The sequence below is a fragment of the Letharia lupina genome, assembly GCF_014066315.1.
Source record: "Letharia lupina isolate WasteWater1 chromosome Unknown contig_13, whole genome shotgun sequence".
NCBI lineage: Eukaryota > Fungi > Ascomycota > Lecanoromycetes > Lecanorales > Parmeliaceae > Letharia > Letharia lupina.
Window position 1 is genome coordinate 1280242 of NW_023502982.1, and position 20353 is coordinate 1300594.

The window sequence follows — 20353 nt, forward strand, 5'->3', positions numbered from 1 at the left end:
AGTGTCCGAGACCACCAATGACAGTCTGCATATCGAGTTAATTCCCTGTGCGTATGCCAAAACATTTTCTCTGTTCGAAAACCGATCAGTCACTCTTCACATCGTGCCTTGATACATGATTACCGCATGCATTTGCAGCTAACTTTGGCCAGAATAATCACCGACGACTATGATATTGACAGATCGTATCAGCAATCTCTTCGGTGTTAGCACTCCATTCGGACTTGATAGGATCGGCAGTGCTAAGCATGTATCGCACATCGCCCCGAGTAATTATTACTCATAACGTGGAATGGCTATGCCAACACCTGAGATATACCTGGATCGACTCAAATACGATGGCTCCGCAAAACCAGCCATCACCAGCCACCTCCAGTACCTCAAATATTTTACTCAAGTTCCCTAACGCCAATACCTTCCCTAAGATTCTTTCCTCCCACTTGACTAAATCTCTCCTTCTAGACCCGAGGAGAAAGGATCGCGGTCGTACGAACTTGCGGAGCCCAACCGCTTATAGAAGTACTTTTTGTACGTCTATGATATTTCCCGCGACTCGGAATTGTATACTTTGTGTGATGCACTGAAAGACTGTTTCGATGCTGGTGAAAGACCAACCTTAGGATGCCAGCTCACCCATTAGGCCTGACTTTGCAAGTATGTCTTTGACGTTCTTGATGCATTGAGTGATGACTTCGCCGTCGATGAATGACCGACTTTGCTGATGCTATCAACCGTCGCATTACTAAAACTCCCTATCTATATCCGATTGTCACACGCTTTTCTGCTTCTCTGTATTTTGTGTTCTCGATGGTAGTGGCCGACTCTTGACCGCCTCATATATTGAAAGCTTGGTCTGCTCTTCTTCTTCATATACAGAAATGGAGGTCTCGTCATCTTGCCGCACTTTTTTCCCTCCGCAGACCAAAGAGAGCGGCTACAGCACTCAGATAATAGCACGAGTACCTTGTCCCTATTCTCGATTACCAAGGAAATCAAATACTCTTTGTAGCCAAGCTGTTCATCACCGCCGATGACTGCCGATTGCTGCGAGACTGCCAATACCTTCAAGCGTCGGGAGTTGTCCGTCTTCTACAGCGGTGTGGACAAAAGCATCATACCTTGGAAAAATAGGCATGTGGTTGGCTACATGTGTTCTGTGTTCCTCGTGTTCCACAGATAAGAAGGACAAACAATTGGCTAAGTATGAAAGGGTTTAGTCTCTAACGTAAATTCGTGTGCCATTTGAGTGGGAACATTATTTCGGCTATTCTGTGCTTATTCTACGGCCGGATGAGCGGGATGCCGGGCGGGCCGGTCCCGCGCGTCACCCTTTTCTGCGTGGACAAATGGGTGCAGGATGCCCCCTCTCCAAATTGGCATGATGCTTGGGGCCCATCCGCTGGATCCCCCATTGGTGTCATGGATGTTGGCATACAGCCCTTGCACAACATCGACTGGAGGCTTTCAGCTGTGACGAACGGAAAGAGGAGAGAAGAAAAAAACACTGAAAAAGAACAGCACGAAGAAATAGTATAGACCAATAAAGTTCCCACTGCACAGCTGCTGGGATTGCAACTCATCTATCACTGATATTCGTGCAGGATGCATTTCTCTGCTTGTACTTTCACCCTCTCCGCCATCTTTACCTCAATTATATCCGTCACTCCCCACTCAGAGCATTCGAGGATGTCTTAAGCAAGCGCCAGGCTTCAGGCGTCCTCAACCCGAACGCTTCAATTGTCGACCTGGGCTTTGAATGCCACCGAGGTGTCTTGAACAGCAGCACCGGATTGAATAAGTGGTTGGGGTACGAACGAGAACTTATAATTGTTGATGCATCTGATTATTGATAAATGGTTCATTATTCGTCATGTAGCTCCTCCAACAGGCCAGTGAAGATAAACCGCCCCGCAGTCCCTACCGTGAATCGTGGTCCATTCCCCCGCTGATCATACTATGAACATCCCCAATGATCCCACCCCGTTTACCCACCGCGCGTTTGCCTTGTCAGACCTGCCAACTTACGCACGATCCTAAGCTGCTTCTCGATATGTGAAGGTGTGACTGAACCAAGTCAATCGGAAAGCCATGCGCGCTGGAACAGCTGCATATGATATCTGGATTCTGAATAAGTATGGACTTTGTGTTTTGAACTCAGTTTGCTCAGGGGGCACCAAGATGAGCGAAGTCTTTGGGATCCGGCCTGTGATTAGGTCGCTCTTACTTCTCGAAGGAGCACGTGTTTATTTGAGGTAGGTTCTTAGGGACCAGACCCACCGTAGGGTGGATCTTCTTATTTCTGGGCGCGTAGTTGAACAGGGTTTGGGAATCGAGTACATAACGAGATGGCGCTGTCGTGCTCGAGGACAATACGTTTAGATTAAGCGAGGTATCGAGCCGTGATGAGATAGCTGCTCTTGCTCTGGGTCACAAGATGCAAGCATATTGCCGCTGGATTTTTGGAGATGACGAAGAAGAAAAGATGTGACTAGTATGGGCGCGTGAGAGTTGAATGTTCTCGGATGCAGGATGTATTGTTTGCGCACATCCACCGAAATGAAGGCGAAGGACGATGATGCAACAGCCAAGAAATCGGAGAGCGCGCCTGTACTACTGCTAAACTCGTTCCCATCATTATAAAGGCACAGCGCATTCAAGATTGTCTGTTCAATCCTGTCCTCTTTGAGCTTGATGCCAAGCGTCCCACAAACCTACACTGCCCAAAAACTGGCCGCATATTGAGCAGAGACCAATTTTACCCTGGTGTGTCGGTCAGGAAGTGTGATACGGGCAAAGGTAACGGATCGTCCACGAAAGGCAAGATGTTAAGAAGAACTCACGGATCGAACCTTCACTCTTTCAGCGTGCCATCTTGACCGGCCGACCGCCCACGCCGCTCAATCATGGCAGCCTTGAGCTTCGGGAAGAAATCTCGCGCTAACACTGTATCCGAGTACTCCTTCGAGCAAGTGATCTTCTCGCCACTCTCATCGAAATCGAGCAGCCACATGTACTCATTCACATACTCTCCGGCCACCGTATCGCCTCGGGCGCTCAGGTACAAGCAGATGCGGTTGGCTTGTTTGTCTTCGAGCAGGTCGTTGACGGTGCATGAAAAGTTGTGGAAGATACCGGACAGCTGGTGTAACGAGTCGCCATATGTGGCGTTGTTTTGCGGCGAAAAGCCTAACGATTTGGGTATGAAATGACGGAGGCAGTCTGGACTGCGGTGAGCTATGATGCTATCGACGTCCATGTTGTTGAATGCTGCCACTACTGCCTCGGCCGTTTGTCTTTGCCGAGAGACGGTCATGGTGGGAGTTTGCTTTCGATTCTGGTGTATAGGCGAGCCGAAAGGAGTTGCGGGCCAAGCTGGACTTGTAGATCAATGCCATCTCGTCTCAGGGATGCTTCCCTTCCTTTATGTATTCTGTCCGGAAGGAGGTGCTCCCTGACTGGCATTGATAACCTCGGAGCTAATATGAGCACTAGTCGCGATTTGGCCACGGGATATCGGGCGTCCGAGATTCCGACTGTTCGTGTCAGGATTAGCGCAAAGTGTGCTGCCACGCGCTCACAAAATAATCTCCATTTGTTGGTTGGATGATAAGGCACGTACGAATCGAGTGAACTCTAAAAATGCTCCCACCACACCATTATACTTGGAAGCGGAGGCAGAGACTGGTCCATTATTGTCTTGTTCCCGGCAGTGTATAGTGAGAGAACGGACACATGCTAGTGGCCTGAGACTGGTGACCACCATGACGGTTACGATCTTGAAGAGAATTGAACCCTTCACAACCGAACGTTGAATCATGGCTGAAGCCTGTCGAGCTCTGGATGAACACAGAACATTGATGGTAGAGAAACATTCATGCAATGAATCGTAAACGATGAGGGGCTAAAGAGAAGAAAGAACCGCCCAATGGGCTGGGCAGTGAGGGTTGGAATCTTGCTCGAGTCCAGTCAAAGACATCAGCTCTTGATGCAGGTCTCGGAAGCAACAGAGGCTTCGCTGAGCCCGAAGCATCTACAATACAAGGAAAATTCTCATGGCTTTCAAAGACATCGCCGCAAGCGGAACAAAGCCTGCTTGTTTCATTCGTCTCCCTTATCTTCTCGTTACCTCCATAAAATCTACGAGAATTTCCATCATTTCTGTAGTTGTCTCTAGCAGTCCTGCCGGAAAAGTCTGAAACTTTGGCTTCCCTATTTTCATTCTGACCTCTTGCAGCATGGCACTTCCAAGCAAAGCCAGAAAGACTCGGAGCCAAAAAGGCGTCAAAGATGCCGCCACGGTCGCTGCTCGCCATACCGCAGTGGGTGCTAGTGCGGCTGCTGCCTTCGATGAACCAACGATGCGCCATAGGTCTAGTAAAGGCTTTCCAAGCCGTGTCCGCACTTCATCCAGCACTGCACGAATTACTGCAATCAATGCTTCGAAGCTTCGAGTTGACTCGATGTCGGACATGCAGCTCAATGACATGGCCACGAAGCAGCTCTTGGCCGAATTCGAGGCTACTCTAGCGAGCCCCAGAAAGGGTTCGAATAATCATTCCAAGCATCACGGCAAATAGCCATGAGTCGAAGCTCGCGACTAGCTTGCAGAAACTTCCATCTTCGCCTGTGGAACAAGAGTCATACTCTGTGGCAGCAATCGTACTTTTTCGTTGCTCGCCTTATTGTTTTTGGCATAGCCACAGCAGAGTACCTCTTCAGTGGACGTGGGATTCGGAGTCACCAGAAATGCATTTCTGGAAGCACATCAAGATTGCAAAATTTAAGATACCAGAGCCAATGGAATCAAGTCATGTGAAGGGCATTTCGAAAGAGCCTGTCGTACTTTTGCCAACTCTGCTTGCCTCGGCAAAGCTCTCGACAATGAGACACCGGCCCAGATGTCTTCCAATCAAAATCATGCTTTACGTAATCAATTCTCGTATTTCGAGTCGATCGACAACAGGGCGACCACGGAAAATTCCGATCCGAGAGCAATCGAGCACCAATCACAAGTACCCTACCACGCCTGCGTCGGTCTGCGCGACGAGACCCACCTATGTCTCTCAAGGGTCACCATAGTCCCACTCAATGTTCAAACAACACCAAAAGAATCCTTGATGAAGTACATGTTTTTCGACAAGGTCAAACATCTCAAGGCTTACCACACTAGCAAATCGACCGGGCCGCTGAGAGATGGAAGTCCCGCGCAATTGCTCGTGCAAACCTCGATCAAAACCTTTCCACCAAACGATCCGGACTCGGTAACGCCCATCTTCCCATGGCAAATGGCAGTAACAATGCCAGAACAGGCATCAACCAACAGATCCAAGCCATACTATCTTCATGGGATGACGAGAACCGGCTTGCTTATGATCTCGGCCGGTACGGTGCAAAGGCCCGGGAAAAACCACACCCCGTCCGGGCAACTCAAGATGTTTACCGCGCCTGCGGAAACCGGAGGACCTAGTTCATCCGTACCTGGACTTTTTGAAAAATCTCAATGGACAAGATCAGGATTGCGCTCGCGAGTCTTACGGCTGTGTTGGTGGATGTCGCAGCGGCGGCCACTTCGGGCGCTGGTGCGGAGAGAATCCGAGATGTGTAAGAGAGTTTGGCAAAAGCGAAAGTAATGCATAGAGGGTGGGAACAAGCAGGCGAAAAGTATCAAAAGAAAAGGGGCACTGTAGAGCTTAGGTATCTTCATTTTTGGACACGTTTGTGGATATCAATCAGAGTGAATTGGCTGCTGTCCATCTCAGTAATCCCTAAACACAGAGTATTCGATGTAAGAAACAAAGCTTCCATTCATTCTAATAGATAAAATTCATGGTCCGTTTTCTTCCGATTATCGTATCTCTCTGGCAGCGCACCTCTCGAGGCTCAGAAACTTTAGGATTGCCTCTAGGCATTACTCTCTCTTACCACCAATCAGATGGCTCGTGAACTCAGCAATCCGACATAAGAACAATCTGCGTACTTTTATTACCCGACGCTGTCAATGATCAGCGTGGCATCTTCGATGCAACGCGGTTACAGAGCTTGGTGACACGAATACGCTCAACCGGCTTCCACCCTTCTTGTGGCATCACTTACTCCACCAAACTTCTCCGACTTGACATGACGCTGACCATAATCTGGGGCCCCTACACGAATGATCTGACAATCGCCTGCTTCAAGGTGGGTATGGGCGGCAGGGGACAACCGTTGAGCGAGGACCTTTCCGGGTAGAGAGTGATGCGCGTGCTACTGGATCGTCGGCTCTTTCCCATTCTCAAATCACATATGCATAGTACAAAAACGACGCTAACACATTGTATCTCGTACATAAGATTACTGCTCGTAGGAATCTTACGGTTACTCGGCTGCAACCACGTCACCGGGGTCGAGAAAGGTGTGTTTCGACCGTATATGAGACATTGTAGGATCATGAATTCATCTCCTTAGGTTTGGCCACGATGCAGGGTCCCTTTCCAAGTCACCTGACAATTCGCGGCTCAAAGATGACACCGGCGGTAAGAGATTGGCTGGTGGCAATACCGGCTCCGATGCCTTCCCGACCGTCTAAGGCAGGCGACTCCTGACCTTTTCTCTTTGATCAAATCTATTCCCATCATCCTAGTACCTAGCACAGGACTTCAACGTAGAAATGGATACTCAACGACAGCACCACTCCGGGAAGAAGCCACTGTCGGGCGCATCGAAAAGACCTGACGCATTCTGGAGTTTGATTGTGCCTTCGGCACGCCTAAAGAAGGGAAGGCTAGATCACAATAAGGGAGCCACTCCAGCACACCCTCAATTAAGCCATGCTGAAGAGCTCAAGGGCACACAACCAGCGGTTCGCAAGAATAAGGGAACCCCTCATGTCATCACAAGAGCAGATGCAACAGATCTTCCCCCCCATCTTGGTGTGACGCCCAAAGACCCCAAATCCATGGAAGGCAGAGCGAAAGGAAGACCAGAATCCGGCACGAGAGAAAAACCAGTAGACCTTGATGCTAGCACTGATGAAGATCGCAAAGGCACACAGGCTCAGCCTGGGATACGCAGAGAGAAAAGAAGATCGGAATCCACCGCTCGAGCACAACCAGCACTCCCTTATATCAGCCTTGCCGAACAGCTCAAGCGTAAACAGCCTGTGGAGAACGAAAAGCATGTTGACAATGGTGGGCTCTTTGAGGGCGGGTTTTTGGCTCCGACCTCTGCGTTAAATATGGACGGCAAAGACGAAGAATCTTCTGGAGGGCCGGACAACATAGAAGGGTCGGACGATGACGAGGGATACCTCGAGGATGACGACGAGGATGACAGCGAGACTGCCTCTGATGCTTCGAGTCCTGCTAAACAGAGATCCCAACCCTCGTATGGGACGCCTCGAAGAGCAAGTGCCAGAATCCGAGGAAGTAGGTGGAAGTTGTTCAAGGAGCTCAGCGAGCCAACTGCACCAAAGCGGAAGAAGGCACCTTCCCAACCAGCAAGCGCCAAAGGTGAAAGACCAAGAAAGAGAGTCAAATTCAGGGTCGAGAAGTCTGACGAAGATTCTGACCAAAATTTTGGCGAGGAAGAGGACGAGGAGGAGGCCTCTAACAGGAGCGTGCCTTACAAAGTGAATCGCCGAATCAAAGCCTGCGCTCAGGGAAAAAAGTTGTCAATTCTGCCGGCAGTGCCTCCGCTCTCAAGGCAGTACCAGCCATGGACCGAGAAGGAAGATGAGACCTTATTCAGTCTACGAAACCAAGGCAAGAGTTGGACATACATTGGCGAACGTATACTTGGCAGAACAACGAAAGGAGCCAAGAGCCGTTGGGACATTTTGAGAACCGAGTCTCTACGTCCCGTTGAGAGTCGAGCCAAAGGGCCCAGTCGACGACTGCAATCTTCGGTTGTATCTGTGATGGCCAAAACCCCAATGATAAACAAACCCTGGTCCAAAGATGAAGAGGAAATTCTGATGAGGTTACGCACTCAAGGTAAGCGTCTCAAGTATATCTGTAGGCAGATTCGGGGTAAATCATACGCCGCGTGTAAGAATCATTGGCGCAAGATCAAAGGCCAGTATCAGCAGACGGTCACGGCTCCTAGAAATCTTGAATCTGACGGGAAGGGAGATCCATCAGATCGCCGGGATACTCGGTTTTCTTCTGCAAGCCAGCTTGACCAAGAGGCAAAAGATGCCAAGTCAGACTCAAGTTCTGCCATTGTTGAATGCAAGCATCCTAGGCCAAGCACCGATGGCGATTTACCCATCGACCCTGATGTCAGTATCTTATCAGCAACGCAGCCGTACCAAGAGCCCATAGCAGTCCATGTGAACCTAGCATCTACTGTTGCTAGCAAGAGTCCCAAATTCAAGGCCACTTCGAAAGATCACCACGATCAGCAGGCTTCAAACGCCCACGCGGTTGGCGAGGATCTCTCAGCCAATATTAATGGTTCAGCACACCCGAATCAGTCGGGCCCGCAAGATGTCATTGCTAGAAGAGATCCCGAGACCAAGAAGGATGGGTCATGTCAGGGAAATTTACTGCTTGTATCTCTCTCTGCGCAAGGAACGCATCGCCGGTCGCGTTCCTGGCCGCAATGACGGCAAGTGCGAGGAGCGCTATGGGAGTATGGGGGTTATTTCTTGTTGTGAATGAGCATTCGGAGAGAGGCCGAGGGAACCATACGTGCATACCTGGTTTCTACCCTCACACTTGGCTTGCATCCTCATACGACTCTCCCAAGTTGGGGCGAGGATGCTTTGGTCCTTTGGCTCGAGAACACCTGGACCCAGCGGGTCTGAGGAATATGTGGTTACGATTGGTGCATATAGAGAGGGCTGGACCTTGCTTGCGGTTATTTCCAGCGTTCAAGGCTCTGACTTGTGGCCAAAAAAACTCGATTTTGTGTTTCCATTAGGGGGAATTAGTCTTTTGACATGTCATGGTAGCTTCCTATCTCTTCATAATGCCAACCGTGATCCCAGCGAAATCTATATAAAATTCTTCGGCCGAAAAGCCAACAGTTCGCGCCAAGACATTTTCAGCCCTACATGCATCTCCAGAAATTTGTCTCAGAACGGGTCCCGCCTAAACGTATATTTCAAACATACCAACATAGCATCTTACAACTACCTTCTCACGGGCTTCAACGCAGGAAAGTGCACCAACTAGCCTTGTATTCTCACCCCTCCCATCACTGGCCGCCATGGCCCAATACTACCCGCAACAACAACCCCCCTACAATCCCCAAAACCTCCAATTCTACCAGTCCACCTACCCAGCCCCCGTCTCCGGCCATTCCACTCCCTCACAAGCACATTATGGCTACGGCCAACCATCGGCCCCACAACCCTACCCGAGCTCTGGCGGATTTGGGGCGGCGCCCAGTTTTGGCGGGCAAGGCGTCAGTGGGCGCATGGGAGAGCAAGGGGGATTGAGGACAGGCTGGATCGCGGCGTTTGGAACGGAAGGATACGATGGGGAGCCGCCACTGTTGGAGGAACTGGGGGTCAATTTTGGGCATATTAAGGGGAAGGTACGTGACAAGAGCTGCAGCACGTGCATGCTGAAGCGATAGTCGAGAGGGACCTGAGTGCAGTTGTCTTTCGACTGTTCTGGACAGCAGACACGGATTGTGAAGAACGTGGGCTAATGCTGTGGCACGTTTTTAGACGCTCACAGTACTCAACCCTCTGCATCCCATCTCCCAACATATAATGGACGACTCCGACCTCGCCGGCCCCATCCTCTTCTTCCTCCTCTTCGGCACCTTTCTCCTCTTTTCCGGAAAAGTCCATTTCGGTTATATATACGGCCTCGCCCTCGTCGGCTCCCTCTCCCTCCACACGATTTTCTCCCTCATGTCCCCACCCCCCGAAGGCAATTCTCCAACATCCACACCCTCATACGCCCAACCCACGCACGACCATATGAGTGGGGCAGGCGGTATGGGAGGCGGTGGCCAATTGTCGAGTACGTTGACGTTCCCGCGGAGTGCCAGTGTGTTGGGCTATTGCCTGCTTCCACTGGTCCTTACGAGTTTCGTGGGAGTGGTATTACCGATGGACACGGCGGCCGGGTATGTGATTAGTTCACTGGCGATTTGCTGGTGCACTTATAGCAGCAGTAAGATGTTCTGCGCCGTGGGGAGGATGCGGAGTATGAGAGGGCTGGTGGCGTACCCTTTGGGGCTGTTTTATGTTGGATTTGGGATCATGGGGATATTCTCGAGTAAGGGAACGGGTGGGTTGGGCAGGGTTGCTACCGGATGAGGCGAAGCTGTGGTTGCAGGGTAGATGGTCGGTGGAAATGTACAGATATGCTAGGAATGTCACTGGAATAACAATCGAAAAAACATAACGTATTTTCTAAGTGCATCAAGCCTGGAGACTGACCTGAAAAGTTATGTTCGTTCCGAAGTTCAATCTCGGGTCTTATGCTTTCAAGTCCCAAGCAGATTGTCAATACTTTTGCACATGAGAGGCTCCTTCTTGGACATAAAGGTGATTGAAAATGTGATGAACGGGAATCAGGATGCTTTTCATATATTCTGCTCATACATGCCTGCGATCTTACACCCTGTCAGACCGCATGATTTAATTTTAGGGGGGTAGGATTCCCTATTCATGCTCGTGTTGTAGACAGAAGAACATCAAATTCGGGATTCAAGCCAGTAATATACACCATCATTTCGCAGCCTCCGCTCTAGTAGGCGCAAAATCTCGTAACCAGCCCCTAGCTTTATCCAAATCACCGCCCGTCGCCTCCAACGAAGCGACACACCATTCCGGCTCGTACCCACTATTCTCCGTCATGTTTTGTCTCTCTTTGGCCTTCCCTTTCCTACTCTGATCCCCCTCGGCGGCAACCATCTCAGCCAAACACCTTCTTTTCTGACTCGCTTCATCTGTACAAAAATGCATGGGCACGTTCCCCTCCTTGAGCCCCTCAAGAATTGGCTTGATCATGGCCAGGGCTTCTTTCGACGACGTGCTTTGCGACTCGGCCGCCGTACCTGTATTTCTGCGGCCGGTCTTGCAATACCCGTTTCTGCACCAGCTTTGCCCGCATCCGGTGAGCAGCTGCGTCAGGTACTTGCGCTCCACGCGACGTCGGAGGGCTTTGCCATCGGGGTCGTACATTGTTACGTAAAGAGGGCCGAAACAGACGTCACACACGCCTAAATCGTTCCTTGGTCCCTTGACTTTGACTTCGCCGCCTTTGTTTACCCCGTCGAGCGTGCGACCGCAGTTGACATTTCCGCAAAGGCGTGGCTTGGAGCGAGAGAGGCGTTGCAGGTCGTGGTGCTTCAGATGGGTTGACATATCGCGGAGGCGAACGATCTTACTACAGATATGGCATTCCGTGGTCCTGGCGCCATCGGAGAGCTCGTGGGGCGTGAGACCTGAGAGTATTACTTCTGCAGAGTCGGAAGATGGATCTTCCGAGCCTTGCTGTGGGACTTGTAGGTGGCAGAACTGACAGAGAATCAATTTACCGGGGCAGGTCGTGGTTCGGTGGTGTGCTAGATCAGGGGTGTTGGCAGCTTCATAGTCGCAGGACGGACATGACCGGGAAGTGTGCATGAGGGAATCGTGCTTGGTATGCGAAGAGAGCGTGTTACCATGAAAGGAGTCGTGCGGGCAGTGCCAGTGATTTTGCCATTCTGAGGAAGATTTTTGATAGACGAGGTGACAGTGCGGGCAGAGGATGTTATTTCGGAGGCAGAAATTTTGATGTAGGAACATTGTGCGCTTAGGAACGGCTTGGTGGCAATTGGTGCATCGTTCCTCGTCTGGTCCAATGGGCTCGTCATCGTTCATGGTGGTGTCGTCTTGATTGGAGATGGACAACCCATCGATGGATGAGACGCGAAAATTGTATTGTAACGGAGCTTGTCCCTGAGCGTCTCGGTCAGATTCCCCATAGCCTCTCACAGACATCCATAAGGCTTCTGCATTATCTAAGTCTGCGTTCGTATGCCGTATCTTGACTCTTTTTGTTGCTCTGCTTGAAAAGTCGCCAAATACGAATTCCTCCTCCCTTGGTTTGCTGCGATGGTTGGCTCCGAACGGGGAGACGAATAGATCAATGTCCTTGTCGTTATCAAGAGCTGTCAGTTCGAACTCTAAATCCCTGCCCTTGTCCCATTGTTCGAGGCTGTAGTCCACGTACTCGCCAGGGCGAACCTGACCCGTGTCATTGGTATTCGCGTCGACCGTCCCACCTGCAGAACTACCTTCGCTTGTTCCTGGAGCTCTTTTAGATTTCTGTACGAGTTTTTGCAAGTTTTCTCTAGCTTGGTCCTCGTTCAAAGGCTCAATATCCACTTCGAGATCTGTATCCACTAGAGAAATCGCCTCCTGATTCGGCTTCAGTCCATCCACTAGAAACCGAAACACTTCTTTGCCAGCTGGTACTGCGAGAACTTCACCATTCGTCAACGTGGTGTAGTTGTCACGCAGATACTGCTCCAGAAGTGCCTTCCAATCTTCTGGGTCGTAGCCCGCCTCCAGTGGTCTCAGCTTGACATAAGTCCCTTTTGGTATTTCTTGTACATGCACGGTGAGCCTGGGGAATGTTCCATCGGCTTCTTGAACTCCTGATCTGTTGACCTCCATGTCATGGTCTATTCCGCTCACCTCTTCCGGACCCTTCTCGCCACCAAAGCCCAGGGATTGCCTCAAGAACGAACTCAGTCCCACCACGTTTTCTGCAGCCGAGAACTCTCGGATACCTGCGAAAACAATCCTGCCATTTGCAGGGTTGACCAGTCGGAACGTTAAAGGATGGGGTAGGTTCTGTTGCTGCTCGACCATTTGCTCTCGAGCGTGTCGTTCAGCGGCAAAGCTGTAAGGATTATAGGGATCGAAGTTCGCTGTCGCTGGCTGGGATATGTTTGAAACGGTGACGGTCGCAGCGGACAGAAGTTGCTCAAGTGCTGAGGGAGGTAGAATGATCTTATCACCTCGCAGAGGGGGAGTTGCCTCTGGAGGTAAGACGTCGAATTGAGTTGACCACTTCAATGGTGGCCGATCTGGCGTTGAGCTCATGGTGGATGATTGAGGAGGGAGTCAAGCACGCGACCAGGTTGATGCCGCATTGTGTAGGCAGCCGGAGTGTCCAACGTATTCCCTCGAAAGTGTCATTCTAGAAGCATCGACGGGTATGTCATCAGGCAAAACATGTCGCCGACGTGATGATCTAAGAAACTTAGGGCTAGGGCTGACTATGAATTCTCATTTTGCCTCTAGATATCTTCATTGTCGCTTATGCCGTTGCCTTACTTCAAAATGCTGACTAGCTTACAACATGTTAAGCCCCCAAAGCCAAATAAACACAGGGCTCTTCCCAATGGTATGTTTTCTTCACCTCTTCTTCAATGTTGGGAGCCTAAAACCTGATTTCACGTAGCATAAAGATTTGTAAAGTTCGTTGCTTTCACGAGTCTACGAGAATCAATCTAAAGAAGTCTTTAGGTTGCAGTGACCTCATTGGACGAAGTATTGAGGCCCCAGCCTCTTTGGGCGATGAATCCATAAGATTGTATCATTGACGGGTCGCAGCCTGGACAAATCATCAATCCAAACCTTCACTTCATCTCATTGAAAACACCAGGCTCTCCGGGTCAAGAACCCCTTTTACTTGCTGTCCAGATGCCTGTAGTGAGCCTGCAATATAATGCTTCCTTCACTTGGGCTGGTACTTTATATGTGAGGCTATCCCCTGGTGTAGATACGAGCCTTTTCCCCAAGGTCCGCTTGTCCGCCTGCTTCAGGTGCGCCGCAATTTCAGGGCACTATGCACTAGAAGGACGTGTGCCACGGTCGTTAGGAATGGTTATAGTCGTTCGAATCGTATCGTGAGCGACATTCATAGCCACTTATGCCGATTCCGCTGGCACATCGACATAAGTAATCCAGATTTGAATGGGCCTGTGAGTTATTCGTATGAGACTTTCTAGGGAATTCTCGCGGGATTTCCTGATGTCCGGTAGATCATTCCTTCTCGAATTCCGTGACAACAATCTTGCCCTTCGGATCCACTGCGAACAAAAATGAGCCAGATGGGTCAAAGCGTAGGCAATCAGTCAAGGGTCTGTCCTGCTTGCAGAGAGAATGCGCCAAGATTTCAGCATCCCCATCCGGGCTATGAATGCCACCGTCGTCATGTCTGTTGAGCCGGAGGACAGATAGTCTGCCTGAGTCCTCCAGGACCGCGAAGATGTGGTGTTGACTTGATGGACGGCCTGCAAACAAAGGGCGATGGCTTTTTAACTGCTCGAAAGTGTGGACTCTGCTGTCGAGATGTATATGTGGTCGGGACGTATTCGGAGGAATGAGCAGGATAAACGACCATTCACCTTCATGGTGCCAGCGTTCTGTTGATGGTGCCGTCGTGCATAGGACGTAAAGTCGTTTCGACGGTGACTGATAGACCGTAGCGGAAGTTACCCCCGTTTCCCTCGTCTCCTGTGAATCTGATGTCAGCATCTATCTGCAGGCGAGGATGGACTTTGAGCGCTTACCGCTGTGTATTTGTTTTTCAGGAACTCAAATGGCTCTACTGATGAAAAGAACTCATTATCCAACTTCCATATAGAGAGCTTGTTCTGGATCCTCGTGATACAAGTAAGGATCTGCGATTCTGTATCGAAGGTGATTCTCTTGGGGCAGTCGTTCGCTGGCATGTTCAGAGCAAAGACGGGCATATTTGTAGCTTGACCGTCTATTCTGTACCTGGAGACTCTAATCTGGCCGTCGTACTTCTGGGTCTTGTTTCTCTGACATTGACCAAGAAAAACCACCAGATGAGTCTTGCTCTCGTGACACGCAAGTCCGCTGGGGTCCCAGTCCCCATGCGAAGCAGTACCAATCAGTGTATCTGCGTCAAATTTGAAAACAAGTAGGCGTTTATTGGTAACTATGACAATGAATGCCCGGGATGGGGCGACATTTCGAATGAACTCCCCGTGCTTGTATTGCTGGTTGAAGATCCTGGGGAAGCTTGGCGACGTGTCCTTAGTTCGTATATCTCCTAACCGATAGACCGAAACTTCGCTATCGTTGTAAAAGAGCGCGTGGCTGCAGTCGTCTGATAGGCCGGCGGAGTGGTAAGAGCTGCTAAATTTGCGAACGGAACGCAGCGAATAAATTGTAGAATTTTTAGTCATTGATCTGGTCAGAGCACTTTCGTGGCATAACGTGCGGGACGCATTGACTTCTCCAACGGGAGATTCTCCGGGAGTCAGGCTTGATGATATCGTTGTGATCCCAAAATCACCACTCAAGCCACCACCACGAGCAACGGGTTTTCGGGAGACATGTGTAAGGGGTCGCGATACGCGGAGTCTCAAGCTCTCTTCTTCGTCACTTTCCAAATGAGCTCGAATTAACCGCATTTCTTCGAGGATTTTTGACTTGGTCTCAACAGTACTTCGTGTTTCAATCTCTCTTTTCAACATCTGATACTGGTCCCAGCGAGTACTGTGACAGGAAAAAGATATCTCTATCTGTGAACAGTATCAGCAGCCATCCACTGGTGTTGTTCTAGTCACGATGGACTATTATGGGGATGGATACTGACAGCTTTCCATCGGAACTCCGGTACAACGCTGTCGAAGATCAGACCATTCACTCGGTTCAGCAACCCTTTCCCCAACATTTGTGGATCCGAAACAGCGGCAATTTGGGAAACGCAATCCAATAGTCCGTAATAGTAATACCCCCGATCCAGATCTGGGGGTCCACGGGAAATCACTGCAAGCGCCTTGTGCCATCGTCTTGCTAATTCTTGTGGGAATTGTCCGTGCTCCACGGCCAGGATCTCATCCACTTTGTCGACTAAGGCTGATACAATAGCGGTGGCAGCTGTCCGCAGTTCACCTGATTCGTCGGCGATAGCAGATTCTTGGCAAAGACTGGTCGCTAGCCGGGTATACTCCTGTAAACCACAAAGTGCTTGGTACTTGGTCCGCGGCTTCTGCCATATGTCAACGAATTGGTTCAGACCGCCGATGATTTCTCTTATGTGGTTGTATTGACCTCCACCCTAGAGCTTGAGGTAAGTCATTGTTGTATATAAAGGAGTTACGTTCCTACCAGTGATAAGGCTGAAAAGAAGATGTCCACGGTCGGCCCGAATATTGAGGGCCAAGGGGAGTCGCCTCGATTGATGAACGAGACGTATTGTGAAGCAAGCTGTATAAGATAGGGATTTGGGGCATAACGGATCGAATCTGCCAATGTCGAGCTGCGCTGTAGCTGGAACGCGATCTTCTGAAACCGTGCGGAGATGTTTTTGAGCCTAAGCTTATCGTAAAGCTCTGGATCCAAGGTATGAACTCCATTGTGTTGGAGTAGGGCAAGGGAAGAGATCAGAGCTCGGAGTTGGACTTCTTGGAACATAGATGTGCCCGGGTAACCGCACTGGCTCAGAGACCCAGATAGAAACATCGATAACCCCACCACGGACTCTACCTCTGATGTCGAGTCTTGCGCGGGATCCAAGGCTCCATCGGTAGCGTGTCGCAGGCATTCATGGTCGAGCTCTAGCAGTAAATCGTAAAGCCGCCGTATCGTCGTGCTGGTGGGCAGACTGAACGATGCCAACGTTTCACGTAGGGATGGATGTGATGACACAGCTTCAGCAGTGGAGCTGCCTTCGCTACCAAGCAGCGGTCGGAGTCCACCAGGAACCTGGGCCAACATAGCTTGAGTGGAGGTTGACATGGCGTGGCGCCGGGGATGATGTCAAAGAGAAAGAGCACGGCAGTCTCGTACAGTGGTTGTTTCATTGATTAGCAACGTCGTCGTCATCGGGTCGTAGTGGTGAGGCTGCCAGAGCACAAGCCCCACTAGATTACGCAGCGGAGGTTAATCCTTGCAGTAGCCTTATGCAGCCTGATAAGGAATCAGGATCCTGTAATAATGACATGTTGATGGTGATTGGTGGTAGAGGCAAGGCTGTAGGTCTTAGACAAGGCTGAAGATGCACGAGCTTCCTTGGCGCGCAATGCCGTGCAAAGACTCCCACAGGAGCAAGCAGATACTGTAAGCAGGCCGATCCTCGGCGCACCACCTTAAGAATCATTGCACCGCCCACCCTCTTCATTTGAAAGACCAGGCAGTCCTTTCCTTGGCCCTCTTGCAAGATTGATCACTTTCATCTGAATCTTAGCTAAGGGCTTACCGCCTACGATGGCACCAGGTAGTATCGAGATTCGTCACGAAGAGCTCAGCATAGAGCAGGGCGAGCATCACCAGAGTGCACCAGTGAGCAAAAGCTCGGACGATCTGCTTGGCAGGCTCAGTCACGAAGTCTTCAAGTACGATTGCTTGGACCGTAGACTAAAACGACACCATGTCACCGGTAAATGTCCACTAGATTGCTTATCAGACTGCTGACTCACAATGGGCAGGAATCGCATTCTCGGGTGCTGTTGGTGTTGGCCTATTCCAAACTTCGGGACAGATCATCGCGTTATCTGGTCCTGTCGGTGCTTTACTAGCGTACCTATTCGCAGGTCTGACGATTTTCGCGGTTATGCGATCGCTCGCGGAGATGGCTAGTATCAGACCGGTTTCTGGAGCAATCATGGACTATCCGGACGTCTTTGTTGACGAGGCTCTGGGGTTCGCAGTGGGTGTGACGTACTGGTGATTTGAGCCCCAGCCTTGGCATGTCTCTCCTAGTCCTTGCTTACCGGAGAGAACAGGCTGGCCAACTGCATGAGCTTGGTGACTCTGACCATAGCGGCGGCAATGTTCACACAGTACTGGGGCCCAGGATTCGGCATTGCTCCAGCCACATTCGTGTTGCTCCTAATTATCATCTTGATGAACGCGTGTGGTGTGCGGGTAAGAAAATTTCGCTTAACGATGGGGAAAGAAGTATGCTTAGCAATGTCAGATCTATGGAAACTTAGAATGGACTTTCAAATGGATCAAGATCCTGCTGATTCTTCTCGTCTGTTTCTCCATGATTGCGATCAAAGCTGGGGGTGGGTAGCCTTGAATGAGCATAGAAGAAGACTTGCTTACCTTCACAGCTGGTCCAAAGCCAATCCATAGTAGTGAGCTGGCGCGAGATTCACGGCAAAATTCCCTCTGACGAATGATAGATTTTGAAATAAGCCCAGGCTATAACTCCACCGGCTTCTTCGAAGGCGGTGCTACGATTGCCATACCTGGCACTGGAGGTCAAATCATGGCTGTTTGGTGGGTGCATGTCGTACAATCTGAGTTCACCATCCGCTGATAGCGCCAGGACATGCCTAACCATCGCAATGTTCCAATTTATGGGTGGTGAGATAGTATTAGTAACAGCAGCAGAGGCGGAGTCCCCACGCCGGGACTTGCCCACAGCAGCACGATACATGTATCTCTTACCTGTGAGCTTGTACCTCGTTGTGATCTTCTTTGTGGGACTTTGCGTCAATTACTTGGATCCCAGACTCCCGCATCCGCATGTGGAGTACTACTCACCAGGATCTCGTCTTGATGGCATCACCACCGGTACCAGAAGTCCCTTCGTCATAGTGATTCAGAATGCTGGAATCTCAGGACTTCCAGGCTTTCTCAATGCAGCCTTCCTGTTCTCGGCACTCACTGCTGCGTAAGTTGTTTCTGAAGTGCCCTTTGATAGGCATAAGCTGACCCGGTCTTAGTAACTCTGCCCTTTATGTTTCAAGTCGGACAGTCTTCTTTCTTGCACGAAAGAGCTCATTCAAGTTCATCAAGGAGACCGTGGGGCGGACTAACAATGGCCATACACCACTCGCGGCGATTGTAATCAGTTTCGTGCCTGGAGTGTTGGCATTCCTCGCGATTGGGGCGGCCAAAACGGATGTCCAAGAGGTTTGAACCCGGTATTGGTCGCGTAGAGTCCTGACTAATATCAATGATTCGGACAGCCAATTTTCGTTTTGTACCGCCTTTACTCGGGACCTGTCCTCTGTATCTACGCCAGCGAGTGTCTGGCTTTTCTTCGATTTCGACAAGGGTGATGGTGCCTCCACCTTTCGCGTCGAACAGTATTAACAACTCATAGCATGAAGTTGTTCCCAAACACAATCGATCGGAATAAATCGTATTACAAGGACAAACACTATAGAGCGCACTGGCAGCCAATGTGGGCAGTGATCGGATTGGTCTTATGTACGACTCTCATGCTTTCTTTTGGATGGACTGCAATATACGACCTCTGCGCCAAGACCGAGGGAGTCACTAAGGAGGATTCGATTGTGGACTTGGCCACAGCCTATTTCGGAGTTGAGATCCCTCACCTCCAAATCACCGTCGAAATATGCTGACTTATTAACAAGCCGGGATTGTTCTTCAGCGTATACTTAGGCTACAAGTACACATACAAGACGAAGATCAGGCCGTTTTCCTCCTTCGAGAACCTTTGGTATCCTATCGATGTTCCTGACGAACCGGATACCCGCCAGCGTTTGAGAACAACGTCTAGAAAGAGGAAACTGGTTCTTGATTTCTTGAGCTGGCTTCGGTGACCGTAGCCCACCCGGAAAAGGTAGGCTAGTTGTGTGAAGGTATGGTAGTCTTGGATGTTGGCTTCATCTAAATTGAACATAGAGTAAGGTCGGGTCTCAAGCGGAAAGAATTGGCAATCGATGTGCGAAAGCAGCTCAACTGCGTTGGTATTGTCGCAATCCAAGGGAATATTGGAGACGTCGATAACATTAGCTTTCGCACCGTAACTACAGTGAAATGGCATGAGCCTCTCATAGCAATAATTTGTTCCACTTTCACCCTTGTTTTCGGACTTTTTTCCCATGCGAATGTTTCTCCACGCTTGACTCGGTACAATATCACATCTTCCTACAGAGCGACACAGCTGGAAGGAACCCTCAACGACCATGATTTCGTCGTCACTCTCCTAAAAATGAGGCACGCGTCTACTCTTCGTCACCACGAGAGCCGGCCCCGACCTACATGTTTCAGGTGCATTGAACATTTGCTGTGCCACAGTATTTACAGATACAGAGGGTTGCAGCCCAAGAAAGATTGTCAGTGTAAGCTTAGAGATCCACAAGAGCGCCCCGGTTGTTGGGTCATATTATTTTGAAACGGCCGTCCGCTACCGGTCTTGAAGCGGTCGGAGACGATATTTTGAAAAACAAGCATGACTGCGGGCGCATTGGAAGGGCCTATCTTCTCATCCAAACCGGAAATCGTGAAACAGCCCCGTCACAGGTGCTTCTTTCCCAGTCGCTCGGAAGCCCAGTCTGGACCAGGACAATGGCTGGAGGCCACAATTGAGCTCGAGGGTCTGGACCTACGAGGCTGATGCAGAATCAAAGCAATCAAGCTTGCGCGAGGTGGAGGTGGGGGATGCAAGCACCAATT

At 50.2% G+C, this 20353-nt stretch overlaps 7 protein-coding genes across 7 annotated transcripts; 4 read left to right on the plus strand and 3 right to left on the minus strand.

The window, feature by feature from the left end:
* Positions 1-2711: 2711 nt before the first annotated feature.
* Positions 2712-3313, minus strand: HO133_001799 (uncharacterized protein; the record flags this gene model as incomplete). Its single annotated transcript, XM_037292727.1, has 2 exons — positions 2712-2760; positions 2886-3313. The coding sequence occupies 2 exons, from the start codon at positions 3311-3313 to the stop codon at positions 2712-2714; spliced, it is 477 nt and encodes a 158-aa protein (XP_037151266.1).
* A 922-nt stretch (positions 3314-4235) lies between these two features.
* Positions 4236-5630, plus strand: HO133_001800 (uncharacterized protein; the record flags this gene model as incomplete). Its single annotated transcript, XM_037292728.1, has 2 exons — positions 4236-4542; positions 4873-5630. The coding sequence occupies 2 exons, from the start codon at positions 4236-4238 to the stop codon at positions 5628-5630; spliced, it is 1065 nt and encodes a 354-aa protein (XP_037151267.1).
* A 1016-nt stretch (positions 5631-6646) lies between these two features.
* On the plus strand, positions 6647-8584 carry HO133_001801 (uncharacterized protein; the record flags this gene model as incomplete). The annotated part of the gene is made up of 1 exon (XM_037292729.1): positions 6647-8584. One exon carries the CDS (start codon positions 6647-6649, stop codon positions 8582-8584), a length of 1938 nt encoding a protein of 645 aa, XP_037151268.1.
* Positions 8585-9189: 605 nt separating this feature from the next.
* HO133_001802 (uncharacterized protein) lies at positions 9190-10255 on the plus strand (the record flags this gene model as incomplete). Its single annotated transcript, XM_037292730.1, has 2 exons — positions 9190-9519; positions 9656-10255. The coding sequence occupies 2 exons, from the start codon at positions 9190-9192 to the stop codon at positions 10253-10255; spliced, it is 930 nt and encodes a 309-aa protein (XP_037151269.1).
* Positions 10256-10669: 414 nt separating this feature from the next.
* HO133_001803 (uncharacterized protein) lies at positions 10670-13036 on the minus strand (the record flags this gene model as incomplete). Its single annotated transcript, XM_037292731.1, has 1 exon — positions 10670-13036. One exon carries the CDS (start codon positions 13034-13036, stop codon positions 10670-10672), a length of 2367 nt encoding a protein of 788 aa, XP_037151270.1.
* A 945-nt stretch (positions 13037-13981) lies between these two features.
* Positions 13982-16714, minus strand: HO133_001804 (uncharacterized protein; the record flags this gene model as incomplete). Its single annotated transcript, XM_037292732.1, has 4 exons — positions 13982-14455; positions 14512-15495; positions 15570-16034; positions 16085-16714. 4 exons carry the CDS (start codon positions 16712-16714, stop codon positions 13982-13984), a joined length of 2553 nt encoding a protein of 850 aa, XP_037151271.1.
* Positions 16715-17182: 468 nt separating this feature from the next.
* Positions 17183-18847, plus strand: HO133_001805 (uncharacterized protein; the record flags this gene model as incomplete). The annotated part of the gene is made up of 4 exons (XM_037292733.1): positions 17183-17354; positions 17404-17624; positions 18124-18599; positions 18652-18847. The coding sequence occupies 4 exons, from the start codon at positions 17183-17185 to the stop codon at positions 18845-18847; spliced, it is 1065 nt and encodes a 354-aa protein (XP_037151272.1).
* Between the last annotated feature and the right edge of the window lie 1506 nt (positions 18848-20353).